This window comes from Amblyomma maculatum, chromosome 3 (genome assembly GCF_055883805.1).
Source record: "Amblyomma maculatum isolate TAMU_Amacu chromosome 3, ASM5588380v1, whole genome shotgun sequence".
NCBI lineage: Eukaryota > Metazoa > Arthropoda > Arachnida > Ixodida > Ixodidae > Amblyomma > Amblyomma maculatum.
The window spans coordinates 127,553,275-127,567,884 of NC_139346.1; the positions used below are offsets into that span (position 1 = coordinate 127,553,275).

At 43.2% G+C, this 14,610-nt stretch overlaps 1 protein-coding gene across 2 annotated transcripts in view; it reads left to right on the top strand.

Moving 5' to 3' along the window:
* The window catches only part of LOC146195981 (uncharacterized), a 125,076-nt gene that overhangs the window by 22,421 nt on the left and 88,045 nt on the right, over positions 1-14,610 (top strand). For both annotated transcript variants that reach the window (XM_084597985.1, XM_084597984.1), the window contains exon 4: positions 7,701-7,839. In XM_084597985.1, coding sequence (XP_084454111.1) covers positions 7,701-7,839 — 139 coding nt within the window. The remainder of the gene's footprint in view (positions 1-7,700; positions 7,840-14,610) is intronic.

A 14,610-nucleotide genomic window follows, 5' to 3' on the forward strand; every position in this document is an offset into this window, starting at 1 on the left:
TATTACATATTTAATCATACAGCCAGTAATCTATACTGAGGATGAATGCATACAGTGAGAGGAAACACACAAAAATGCGGCAATCTTTAAAAGAGATAAACAATAAAAAACGCGAGATTATGCGAATATTTTCCCCATGCTTTTGAGTTCTTGCACAATCAAGTTATTGTGATAGTTTGTTGCATTAGCGAAGAGTCGAGAATCTGTAACACCCTTATGACAATTAAGAATCAAGAATTAGAGAATTAGAAATTCAAAACAAATGTAGGAAAACTAGGGAACCCGTAACGCGATACAAAGTCAGCCAACAGTCACTCTCAGCAAGAAAAGGCGACAGTTGTTTTTGTGTGGTAATTATTGTGAAATAATAACGTAATTATTGAGATAATCGATTAGAAAGTGAAAATCACCTAACATCAGTGGGTCCGAAACTCACGATCTCTGAAATTCGTGGCCGGCGCTCAACAAACTCAACTACGTCGACTGCTGCTCTGTCTTCCCCTTCCTCGGGCATTCATTCAGGGTGTAACCTATATTTAGAAGTGGTAGCCAGCGCTACCGTCGCCCATAGGGGTGGAAGTTAACTTCCTGTCTCGCGTCACGCGGAATGGGGTGAAACGTCGTCCAAACAACACAATCGTGACATATGCGTGAAACACGCTTCTTATTGTGCCACCATTATGTTATGGTGCAGGTCATGAAGATACAGGCCACGCAATATGCAGTGACCATAGGTTGCATATTTCTCCGATTAGCCTATGTTTCAATAGTACATGGACACGACGCTTGGGGAAACAGCCAATAATCAAGTTATCGCTGAGACGATTTTCTGAGACGCTTACTGTAGAACAGATACCTTGGTTTAACAATGGAAGGCTTGGTAATTCAAAAGGAAAGAAAATGACAACTACGATAGAAGTAAGGCGTAGGGCGTCCAGGCAGGGCACAGCAGGGTCCTCCACCAAAACTCGGATATCAGATTACGTGACCCCAAAGCATGAACGTTCGTACCACCAACGATATATTCCTGGATAAACTTTCAGATATAGACAGCAAAAATAAAAAAAATCATTAAAGACATCTAAAAGCGGTTATGATGTGATTGATGTCATAAGAATGGTGCAAGATCATTTACTTTAGGAAAACCAGGGTGTTTTATGGCTGGCTGAAGGACAGCGTTCATGTCTAACCATTAAAAAAAAAAAGAGGGTTTGCACCCATGATCGGGCGATTGTTGCACAATAACGCACAATTTCGCATTCTGCCCGTCCAAATCTATTTAACAATATATGACACAGAGGAAACTTCAGTGTGTAATAACAAGTAACTAATTACCGACAAGGGAGACCTACCATTAAATCAATGCAAATATAATCGGTATAAGCTACGAATGATATTTGAATATTTACATCAGAGGTGAATTCTAAAGGTTAACTAATGAACAGTAATAATTACGGCGCGTAATTTGTAAAACGATCAGTTAAACGGGTTCATAAACGGTAAGTTAGTCAAGTGGTCATGCACCAGTTCTACGCTCTACTAAGGATTTTCTACTAACATAATAACCGAGACTAGCTTCTAGCGAGGGTAAGTCTAACATTCATCACGGATATTATGAAGATCAGGGATACGCACCGAACTGGTCACCAGGCTTGTACCTGGATTAATAATGATGTCGCTCTGTGATTACTTATATTGACTTAGAATTACGAATAACCTAACTGCTCATGGTTCGCAAACTTTCATTCATTTCAAGGATGTTTCGATTCCATACAATGTTTAAGCGTTTGTTGGCGCTTTACGGTTATATTTTATTTTATGACGCATAGCTTATTCATAACTGATGCCGTGTGTAACCCAGCCGTTCCTCACGAGACCGTTTGATATGTAACCGTTTCTATTCACTTTTGCCTGCGCAATCTCTCTATTGTTTTTATTTTTTAGCTTCCTCTTACAAGGGAAATTTTAATTCGTACAACGTCAATTGTCATCCCATTATCGCTGGCAGATTTGTGTTTTGTAGTTTTGTATAGCGTCTTTGATTTCGAACCCTATATCATAATTCTGTTGACATTATCATGCGTTTATAAATTACTGCATGGCTTCTATGAACTCTTATTTTTTATTCTCTTATTTGAATGCCCGCCACGGTAGCTCAGTAATTATGGCGTTTCTACAGATGAACCCAAGGGCGCGAGATCAAATCCTGTCCACGGCGACCACTTTTCGATAGAGTCGAAAAGCAAGGTGCCAAGGTACTGTGTGATTTAAGTGCCCGTTTAAGCACTCCAGGTGGCAGAATTTTCTAGAGCCCTCTACTACAGCGTCCCTCATAACTTGTGTCGATTTGGGACGTTAAACCCTCCAAAGTAAACAAAATACAACCGTTTTTAAGTTCCAGCGCTCACAAAAATATTCGAATGTTACAGGACTTCGAAAAGCTCCCTCTTCTCTATTTCGATACTAATTATATCTGCCTTTCCCTTCCTCAAGGCGAGGGAACATTTCGTCCTCGTCTTCTCGTAGCATGACCCCGGTGGTGTAAACGCCGTTCCAGCGCGGACTTCCAAAGAAAGCATGATTTGGTATGGCTTAAGCTGGGCAATATGTCCGTTTCTTTCCATTTTGCTCGGCGTGGTTTACCGCCCTCCTAAAAGTGCTGTATCGTTTATGGAATCACTGGCAGGATATTTAGAGCGCACGCTCAAACCTAATCATAGGCTAGTGCTTACTGGAGACTTTAATCTACCTGGCATAGATTGGAAAAGTTTTGCAGTCTCGGGTTCCGAAGATGCAGATAGCGCTCGCCTTCTTCTTGGCACCATATTTTTTCATGATCTTAAGCAAATTGTAAATGACCCAACACGCATTACTGAATCGACGCAATCGGTTCTTGACCTTGTAATTCTCAAAAACATGCCCGATGACTACGCAGTTAGTACCACAGATGGAATTTCGGACCACAAGCTCATTCACGTAAATGTGAAATTAGACAGTAAAAAACCCATGCATTGTCGCGAAACTTTTCGTAATTTTTTAGCTGCCGACGATGAGTCCATTCTTGATAATTTACACTTCTCCTTTTCTGAAGTCGACCAGAGAGCCGATGTCTCGCATCTTTGGAATAAGTTTAAAGCTTTAATTCTATCCTGCATTAGAAGTTTTGTTCCACTACGTCATAAGACGGCAAAACGTCGCATTCCGTGGATTAACCGCGATATAATTCATTTAAAACGCCGTATTGCACGAAGACGGAAAACGAAGGGAAACGCTTCCACTGAACTGGTTGCCCTTAAGGACGAACTGCTTAATAAATTAAGGAACGCACGCAGCAAGTTTTATGGCCAAACGCTAACAAATTTCTTAAAAGAGTCGCCCCAAAAGTTTTGGCGCTTCCTCTCTGAAACCAAAAGAAGTATGGAACAGCTGAAAATAAATGGTAGCATAACTGACAACCTCACTTATATTGCTAATGAATTCAGCAGTAGCTTCCAGCTCGCTCTTGCTGGACCAGGCTCCTCTCATGTGCGAGCCCCGAATGTTGTCCAATTCCCGTCTACTGCTGTAATGCCCGACATAGAGCTTAGTCGTGAGGGGATATTTTCACTCTTGCTAAATATGAAAGTAAAGTCGTCACACGGCACCGACGGCATACCTAACGCATTTCTTAAAAGATATTCTGAAATAATGTCTCATTATCTTTTTGTTATATTTAGTGCATCTCTTCAGCAATGTTCTTTACCAACCGACTGGCTAACAGCTAGAGTAATTCCGGTATTCAAATCGGGCAATAAATTTAATGCTGCTAATTATAGACCAATCTCTTTACTATGTTCTTGCTGTAAGATACTAGAACACGTAATAGCCCATCACCTATCTTACCACCTCTAATCTAAAAGCTTTTTCATCGCCTATCAACATGGCTTTCGAAAAAGGGTCCGTCACGCAACTTTTATCGGTCATTCATGACTTTGCTTCGGCCGTTGACGGTGGCAAGCAGGTTGATGCCATATTTCTTGACCTATCAAAGGCTTTCGACCGCGTGTTGCACCCTTTGCTTATTGATAGAGCGAAACAAGCAGGGGTTCCAGACAATTTGACTAGATGGTTGCAGGCATATTTAAGCAATAGGACCCAATTTGTGGAATGTTCAGGATATAGATCTGCTTATACTGATGTATTGACCGGAGTGCTTCAGGGATCTGTGCTAGGTCCTTTGTTATTTTTAATTTATATCAATAGCATTGCCGAAAACGTCGATGAAAGTGTAAGCGTGAAATTGTTTGCCGACGATTGTGTCTTGTACAGTGTCATAGACAGTGCTTCACAACAAACTGTGTTGAATGAAAGCCTTTGTAAACTTTCGGACTGGTGTGAGGAGAGCGGTATGAAGATTAATTTTGCAAAAACTGTATCTATGTCAATAACAAGAAAGAAGAAGCCCATTGGTTACAACTATCACATACAGGATCAGTTTCTTAATTCTGTTTCAGCTGTTAAATATCTAGGGTTAACGATTACAGACAGCCTCAAATGGGACACCCACATTGACAATATTACCACGAAGGCATTCAATAAGCTTTGTTTTCTTCGCCAAAAATAAAGGCGCTACTTATGGCGTCAAACTTGAATACCGCTCTCTAGTCAGACCAGTTCTCGAGTATGCGTCGGTAGTTTGGGACCCGTGCTATAATAAAGACATTATCAAACTAGAGCGCATCCAGCGTCTTTCAGCCAGATTTATTTTTTCTGATTACCGTTCAACATCTTCGGTCTCTAACATGCTGAGTCAGCTTAAGCTTGAACCCCTTAAAGTACGCCGTCAGGTTTCTAGGCTGAAATTCTTTCACATGCTGTATAACAACAAGTCTGGTTTGTCACGTGATGTCTATATTTTTGCTGCACCCCAGAGATCTAGTAGACTGAACCACTCCAAAGTAGTAAGCCCATATTTCGCCAGGACCAAACTTTACCAGAATTCATACTTTCCCCTCACAACACATTAGTGGAACTGTTTGCCTCAATTTATTGTTGAATGCACCAATGAAAATATGTTTGCTGAACTGTTATTGCAGAACATGTAACCCCTCTCCTGCTTGGGCAGCGCTGCTGTCTGCAGTATTTGGAAATAAAAAAAATGTGCAATATCTGTAGCGGAGCGACAGGAGAACAACGCGGGCAAAAGAGGGGCAAGTTCGTACGTCACAACGGCGACCTAGCGTACTACATGAATAGGCCTACTGTAGGTGGACAAACGTTTTTCCGAGAGGCCAAAGCGGCGTGCAGGAGACCATAGAAGAATCAAGAATTCTGGGTCATAAAATACGTGGTGATGTCGCCTATCGTGGGCAGACTTCTGGGAAGTCTGAGAGGCGAGAAGCCGACTACGGGCTACTTGGCACGCTACATGGTTTGAGTAAGGGCGTCACGTGGGTAGGTGCTTATGAGGCGGCCAACAGGCGGGACCAGTGTGTCCAGAGGTAAAGCCGGGCTCCTGAAAAAATAGGAAGAAGGGTGACTAACTCGTCCTGTTGGGCTTGGAAGAATTGTTGGCAAATATTACATATGACAGCTTGAGGTCCCAGCCAAGCATGATGATCAGGCGATACGTACAATTATTACATGACCATGAGGGTCTGTTTAAGTGCTCTAGAATGCCGTTGATTTAGGGACAGTACGCCGTGGCGAGATTATGCTTCGTAAAACATGAACAGAGGATGGTTTCAATAACTCGGGACAAAAAGTAGTGACCGCGGACGGTAAATAATTGGCGAGGAGCGCTATGATGCAGAATGACGCTGTACAAAAATAAATCAGCGACATCCGCAGCGCAGCTCATCTGTAAAGCTTTTGTGATGGCGTCGCGTGTCGCATAATCGGTTTCCACTGCGATCAATATAGATCTGACCGTGACGGCGAGAATGTGCCAAGAATGTAGACTCCAACACATCAAAACGGTTCCAGGGGCACGTAAATAGGTCGGAGAAGGTCACCTAATAGCCTCGATGGTTTTTTTTCCCCCACGCACACGTATCACAGTGAGATGGAGCGCCGGATGCTGTGGTATAGTCCAGGCAAAAAAAAAAAAAAAGGCGTCGTACTCGGTCGTAAGTGCGAGACAAACCGAGGCGTCCACCTGTGGAGTCAAGTCGTGGAGTGGAATTCAATAACAGAGGAGCGGATGCTTGGGAATCACCAACAGAATTGGACAACCATTATTAATAAAGTTACGGATGTAGAGAACACCCTCCTGTATGACAAAACGCTGCAGAGAAGTGATATTTCTACATTGAATTTGTGTTCAAACTCGTAATTCTTTAAATTGCCATAATTTAGCCCTCACGAAGAACTTGTAACTTGCACGTGGTGCCTGGCGCATGCCCTCAGAAGAAAACCATAGAGAAAGGTTTCGGTTCTGCAGTAGGTTTACGTGGCAATTGGGTTAATGCTGTCAACTATATATTCCACACGACTTTAATCATTCCCACTACTTTATCGAATTAGTTCTTCTCATTTTTATTGTCTTAGTTACATTAGAGTGGTTCGAATATTATAATGAGGACTATTAGAAAACAAAGAAAACGAACACTGGAAAACAAGGTCTGTGCGCATTATAACAATGCTTCATTGTAAGGCCCCATAGCTAAACTGTTCAATGTAACTGACAAATTGCATCATTATTTACGTTAGATGTTAAAAAGAAAACGGTGATGCTTGTTCATAAAATATAAAACGAATAGTGATGGACAGGGAGAATGCGACGTCAGATGAGTGGGGTTCCCCTAAAAGGCACCCCTGATTGAGGACTCGAAACCAGAAATTTTTTATATGAGCTGTGAGAGACCACAGGGTGGCTCCAAGGATATAAACGAATCACTCGATACTATTCTGGAAAGTTCACCAACATATATCGAGGTAAAAAATACGTCGACGTGGTTTTGGTATGCTTGATATCCTCAAAAACTTAGTGATTGGTTGAACGTAGCAGGTTCACAAAATATTTGTGCGAATTTCTCAAACAGTCCGATAAGATAGCATATTGCTCATTTTTCGTTTTGTATTTTCCACTCCTGTTACAGCCCCTTATGGTGGCTGACATTATTAATAAATGAATGAATGAATGAATGAATGAATGAATGAATGAATGAATGAATGAATGAAATATCAGGGTTTTCCGATAAACGTTTCCCTACTTTTCTCCCCAGTTCAAATATTCAAGCTTCATGTAATTTGAAATGCATCGAGAAGAAGCCTTTGTCCATCATCTTGCTTCCGCTGAAGTCTGAGGTCTTAAGGTTATTTATAATAAACAGCGATAGGTTCGAAGACCATTGAGTTAGTAAAACAATAGGTAATCTAAGTTCTTTTCGCGAGATGGAGTGTTTCTGAGTTGTTGAATGAATACACTTGGGAGTATTCTGCATTTACTTTAGTAAATATTGTTATGCTCTTGTAGTTGTTTGGTATTACCCGGTCACAAACTTGGGACCTTCTTTTCATCTCATAGCACCCGTTTTTTCAGCCATGATTGAATATTGTAGCGAAAGAATTTCATCCCACTGCAGAATATGTGTGATATTCTCGGCAGATACTAGATTAATTCACCTTTAGCGCTGACATGTGGTCCTAAATATTATAGTTTTCTCGAATGAAGCAGTACCTTTCCAAAATAATGATGTCAACCTTAACGTTTCTTCTAGGTAAACAACGCAGGTATTTACTTGGAGGGATCCGTCGACTGCGCTTCGATGGACAGCTATGAAAAGCTGATGGATACAAACGTACGGGGGCCTATTCATTTGCTGCGGTACGCGATGGTGTACTTACGACAATCGAAGGGTAAGTGAGGTGAAGTATGCCGACGTTCGGCAGCCGCCATTGCTAGAGTGCAGCTGGACACTTGCCATTTCCTAGCGCTATACTCCGCAAATCGGTAACACCTCTAAAGTATGTTTGTGTTCTGGCTGTACAGGTGGCGTCATAAAATAATTTTGAAACGTGCAAAGGAAAGATCGGACCTTACAGAAGTCATGAGAAGTCAGTAAACAGAAGTTATAAAGAGGTTCAGAAACTCGTGCACAAGCGAGGTACCAGCCGCATTTTTACATCTGCTTGCGCAGCAGTGTATTATTGTATATGTATTAAGTGTATTATTGTATTATTGTATTAAGTGTGATAAGTGTATTATTGTAATAAAAAAATTCAGATTCTTCTTGTTATGGTGTCTTGTATACGTTCCTTATTATCACAGTTAGTAGCACCATTCCAATGAACTATGAGCAAATGCTGCGAAAATTCTCAAATTTTGGGCTTTTATTTATAGTGTGGAATCTCACACCAATATTTTCATCCAATGTATCAGAGTACTTTCATGAAGGATCACATCTTACCAGTTTTGAAAAGAAAGCTATCGCAGAAGTATAGCGAATCTGCTGGTTGAGGAGCTTATTTTAGGTGAGCGATTATAAATGCTTAGTGTATGAAACTGGCCAAAATTTTATAAGTTGTCATTACTTTTCTTCAGTGGATATTTTCGTATAACACCTTTGTAAATTCCTATTGAAAACCTCAGTATTTAAGCTATTTAAATGGCATAAGACTTCCAAGCAAAGTTCAGACTAGCAATCAGAGCATTCTCTGAAATATATCTGCTTGTTAGTATGAATTTTACAGTGTACAGAAATCGCATTCAGGTACAATTATGTAACCAAAATCAAGCTTAGGCGCTGAATGTAGTGAGCTAGAGAGAGAGGTTAGCTTGTAGTTTCAGCTTTAAGCTTTCACTACCAATAATATTTTTACTTGTGGGGTAACAGGTATGTATGTAGGCAGCCTCAGCGGTACTAGGGTGATTGAAAAATACAAAATAACCTTCATCCTCCCTTGGAATTCTACTCTCTGTGCAGCTAAAAACAAATATTTCCTTGTTTTAGGTAACAGTCCCGCGAAGCATCACAGCCTAGCGGTTCTGTTTAGCAGAGGAACTGAGAAACGCCATAGAAGCGCGTCCAAGACTAAGCGACAGGAGCGCCGCCACTTAGTTCGGTATTTTAGGGACTGGGCCCCATGGGAATCGCTCCCGTCCGCTACACCGTATATTCTAGTTCTCTGTAGACTAACTATATAGGGCATCTAGGGGCAGCTGGCTTCCCCTCTGAGTTTTAGATTGCAATTCTGTGTCAATATTTTGTTGCATGAACTTTTATTTAGTGAACTTATATGTAAGGTGCGTGGTGGTTTAGGAAAGAAAGGTTATTTGGCTGCTGGATTGAGGCGGGCGTTGCCTTTTTAAACATCTACCTGAATTGAAAGTTGGGCGTTGAGGTTGCCGATGTCGGGAGCTTCTAAGGGATTGAGACACTCAGCTTTATTTGGAAGCCACTCAGTAAGAGCTTCAATGAACAGGTATTGCTTAAAGCGTTTTTATTTAGACAATAAGAAATCTAAACAGCGCACTTAAAATATGATGACACGATATATTTTTTTCGGTATTCCTGCTTTACATTGTCATAGCAATTAAATAACTAAAGGCTCAGTTCGTTCTTATGCAATTTTGAAATGGTAAATTGCTTGCTCGAAATTAAGCTCCTTTCAGACGTTTTCAAAGTTCAAGAAAATGTCGATTTCATTCGCGGTTGTTTAAAATGAAACTTCCCGAGACGTAAAAGTAATAATAAAACATTAAATGCCAGTTGACGGGTCGTCAATAATATTTAAAAGAAATGCAATCTTACATCGGTATCATCTGAAGTAGGCATAAGGATGCTTATGATTTTATCAGCTGTTAAAAAACAGTGGTTGTATGTAACAGTGAGGGAAGGTAGAGCATTGCGGTTCTAGAGCAGAGGTGAGTGTACACAATTAGCAGGCCAATGCGTTTTGCTACTTGTTTAGTCTTTTAAAAATCGTCCTTAAAGGAAGTATGAGTGCCTAAAAAGAGGTAAGTCAAAGCGGTCGAAAGATAGGTGCCGCCTCACCAGTCATTTCATCGCAAGAATGTTTGATCTAGCTTTACACCCACCGGTGATATCGGCGTTACAAAATGATACTCCTCCTTTGCCACCTCAAATCAACTCTCCTAGACAGAAGAAAAAACAAACAAAAGAACCGCTCGGGCACTCCACTCTGCGTATGGAAACGTCAGCGGGTGACGCTCGGTTCAGGTACTTACGGTTGTCGCGCCCATTTTCCTGAGCGTGGAATTTCTCCTTTCGACACGGCCGAATAATTCATCGGTCTCTGCCTTTCTTTAACAAGGTTAATTGCTGGGCTAGTTGGAATACTATAATAACTCTTAGAAGCGCTGAAACAGACAAGGACGACAAAAGTGAACGGGACAAACGCCACTTGCAACTGTGTTTATTTGAAGCTTCCTATCCGGTGACCGTTCTTCCTGCGCAGACGCAACAGTATCGACTAGCGCGACGTAATCAGCAAAGAAAAAAACAGCCGACATCTAATCAAGAGGTAGATGCCACGTGTGCGTGGCGCTCAACAGACAATGAGGAGCGTGTCCGAACCGCTAACCTTATTTGCACATAAGCAGCAACCCTTTCTCCAGCAGTGCTACTGACATGTCGCTGAAGCACTTTTCACCCAAGCCGGGTATAAGCGGGGCTTCCAATATTTCTCTTTCAAACAGTTTCTTTGCCTCGTCCCACAATAGTAGTTTTGTGCAGTACAGGGAAGTAACCTGAGCACCTTTTACAGCGAGTGAAAACTTTGAACCACTGCTTGTTCTCAAGGAACATTCATGCTTCCTGAGGCATTCATTATTACACCGGTCGGTCTGGCCTATGTACACTCTCCCGTAGCTGAGTGGTTTCTAGTAGACGACACCTTGCGGCAGGGCCCTTCTACAAGCCTGTACAGCAGTGAGAGTTAGCACGGTGCCGAAAATATCACCTGCACGCCATACTTCGAAACAATTCTCTTGAGTTTATTGGTGTTCCGACGCGCAAGGATCAGAATGAGGAGACTTAGCCTTTAAAAGTGAATCTGCTACCGCCTACACCAGAGCATTCGGGTAGCCGGATTTTCCCAGTTTCCTGACCAGTGTTCCAAACGAAGCATCTATCATGTGCTGACAGGACTTTGACAATGCTAACGTTAAGCACGGAGCCTCAAGACCTCGCTTTATCACCTTGCAGTGTTGCGAATGAAACGAAAAAAGTAAATTCGTGGACCTCGGCCTTAATCCCCAGCATATATGATCGTCGTGGCTAAATACAATTTGTTGGCTTAAAAATTGAAGGGCTTGCTTTCGAAATTTCTACAGTAAAACGCAATTGCTCAATACAATTGCTAAAAGACATTAAAATCTTGTCTGCTGCAGCTTTTTGTTTATACTTGTCCGATAAATGAAAGGCTGCTACAAAGGCGTCAACGTAGCGGCATACTTTAACTACTCTCGAGTGAGCTGTGCCAATTTCCTTCAAAAGCAGACGGTCAAAATGATTTAGGAATATCTTACATAAAACTGGTGCGACGCAAGAGTCAATGCAGATACATTTGCGTTGCAAATACATGTTTCCGTGGAAATACACAAGTATAGAATCTAGGTAACCGGCCGATTGCTCGAGGAGGTGCTCTACGGTGACACCGCAGGCGTTCAGGAATGCAATGCTTCTGTACAAGTCACTCTCGTTACGTAGGGCACTGAAAAATTCCCCCTGTGGATATGAATAGAAGATTTCATCGAAGTACACTGAATAATGAACGCCTCAGGGAGCATGAACGTTCCTTGGGAACAGGCAGAGATTCGAACTTGCCAATACACAGTAAAAAGTTGTCAAGCTGCTCTCCTGCACTGCACAAAACTACTATCGTGTGACGAGGAAAAAGCTGGTCAAAAGAGAATTATTGGAAACCTCGCTATTCATGGCTTGGGTTAGCAGTGCGTCAGTGATACGTCAGTAACACTGCTGCAGAAAGAGTTGCTGTTTATGTGCAAAAAAAGTGACGGGTTCGGTCAAACTCCTCATTGTCTATTTAACGGCACGCACACTTGGCATCTACACCTTGATAGATGTCGGTTGTTATATATTTGCTTATTACGTTGCGATCAATGATGTGGCGTCTGTACAGAAAGCCTGGTCAGCGGACAGGAAGGTTTAAATAAAGATAGTTGCAAGTAGTGTTTGTACCGTCCACTTTTATCGTCCTCCTCTGCCTCAGGCTTCCGAAAGTTACTCCGCCTTTCCCTTCTCCTCTGCGCGTGCATAGCTTTCAGTCCTGTCTCGTGTCTTCTTCGAGCGGCGGCTTCTGCAGTTTGTTGACCTTTCAAAAATGCGACTGCAGCCCTAATGACCCGGTCGTTCAAAAGCGCCAGCATGCAGGTAGGCAGGCTGCTGTTGACAGCGGCAGTCACCACAGAGAAGCACTAACCCTTCATATTCCTGCCCCATTGAGCGCAATTTCGCGTGCACACCTGACAAGCACGGCTTTTCAAATGACCCTTTTCTTTTCTCCCACTTTCAATCAGTTTCCCGTGACCAAAGCTTTGGTATCGTGTTCTATTATTTCACGAACATCTGCTGGTCTCCTTGCTGAGTTGATGCGATAGCCTGCAAATGCTCTCCATGGATGCTGGCAGAAGTGTGCGAGTTTCATGCGTGCAAACATGCCGTCATCATTTTTATCATGAACGAATGCTTTTACGATGGTCGGTTAGAGGCATCACTGCATAACGAATGGAAAGCACATATCATCCGAGAGGATTAGCATGGCTTGAGATCACTACAAAGTATTTAGATACCGGATGACAGTTGAACAAAAATTACTTGTCCGCAAGCAGTAAGAATTGAGATTAACAAAAGGGTGCTCTTCCGTCTTTCTAATTGAAATTTTTCGCAAGCATCTATCAAGCCTTACACACGCGCAGGCTTGTTTTATCTTATGTGTATGTATTGGCCGAGCCAGAATCGATGGCAAAGCATCATCAGTAAGCATCAGTAAAGCAGCTCGGCACATGCAGTTTGGAAGCGGAGTGTATCGCCGATTCACGCAGCTACCTGCAAGAACAGCGCACAGAAGAGAGCACACGAGCGGGTATACGCGAGAGAGCAGCGCTGGAGCTTTGCTGAGATGCTTTTGTGGTGTAACAAGAAGACCGCCAACTGTTCGCGCAGAAGCTTGTTTGCGATACGCAATATCAGACGAAAGAGAAAGGTTTCCAGAGAGTTTGTGTCGATGAGATGTGAAAGTCTCGGCAAAACTACACGAACACCCTGGCGACGGACAGAGCTGACCAGCTGTTCTCTCACTGCCACGATAATCGGCATAGAAGTTTAAACTGCATTACCAATCATCCTATACAGTTCTTGCAGTGCAGTACTTCGATACAATAAATCCACAAATGAACCCTGTTCAGGATTGCTGTCACGTACCAAGTTGCTAGTAGAACACACACACATTTCTACACACATCCAGTAGCATATTAGCTGGTACCTGTGCGGGTTGGCGACATGATCAGCTTGTATGTTAGCCTCACTGCTGCGGCGCCTGTGACGTTAATAATCTGTTTACTATTTTATGAAATCTTGTTGATAATAAGCCTATGCGTACACTATCTGCTATTACACTGGCCGAATCCAAAACGCCATCTGGCGTGGCTTCGATGCCAAACATATAAGGCCTAGCGACGACCAGGGAGCAGCGCACGGCCGGAGCGCCGAACGTCGCCTGTAGCGCTCGCAGATGGCACTTCTGCGGTAACCTTGGGTCGTCTGGGGCCGCGCGTAACCAGTGCGAATTTGTCTACTTTCTTGGTGCAGTTTGGTTTGGTTTGGTAAAACTTTATATCCCACAGTAGGGGTCCTGAAGGACACTCGGCTAGGCGCCAGGTGTAGAGGGCAGCACCCACGTCGGCACAGAGAGCTCGAAGCTCTCCACCGCCGCGCGGGCCTCCTGATGCAGCTGAGGGCAAACCTTTTTGACGCACGTTCCATTTAATAAACAACACATCGCACAAACGCTCAATGATGCAAAGATGGGATGGGACTCTAGTACGCTGTTGCTGCGCTGTTGGTGGGTACTCGAAGGTTGACGCGCTTATTTTGTGTGTTGCTCCTGGAACATGACCTAAAACACAAGTGTACGGTCGGTGCGATTTTGAATCACGCCAGCTCGTGCTCTTTCGTGCTCAGGCGCCGACGCGCACTTTCAGTCCACACACACCGTCACACTCTCGGTTGACGACGCGAACCGAAACGCCAACCAGGGTTCACCTATAGTCACTATCGTTCACGCATACAGCCCTCGAGCAGACGACTTTCGCAACTACCGAAAGTGTGCAGGTGACGTCGTGGTCGTCGTGGCCGCATTCAATGGCAGCTTGTAGCGCCCTTTCACCATCTGTAGCTTGGCTTGGTTTGGTTTGTGGGGTTTAACGTGCCAAAGCAACTCAGGCTATGAGAGACGCCGTAGTGGAGGACTCCGGAAATTTCGACCACCTGGGATTCTGTAACGTGCACTGACATATCGCACAGCTCACGGGCGCCTTGCTTTTCGCCTACACCTAAAAGCTGCCGCCGAGGCCGGGATCCGTAACAACTGCGCCACCCCGGCGGGGTACTATCTGTAGCTGTGACGTATGATCTCACGGAGAGC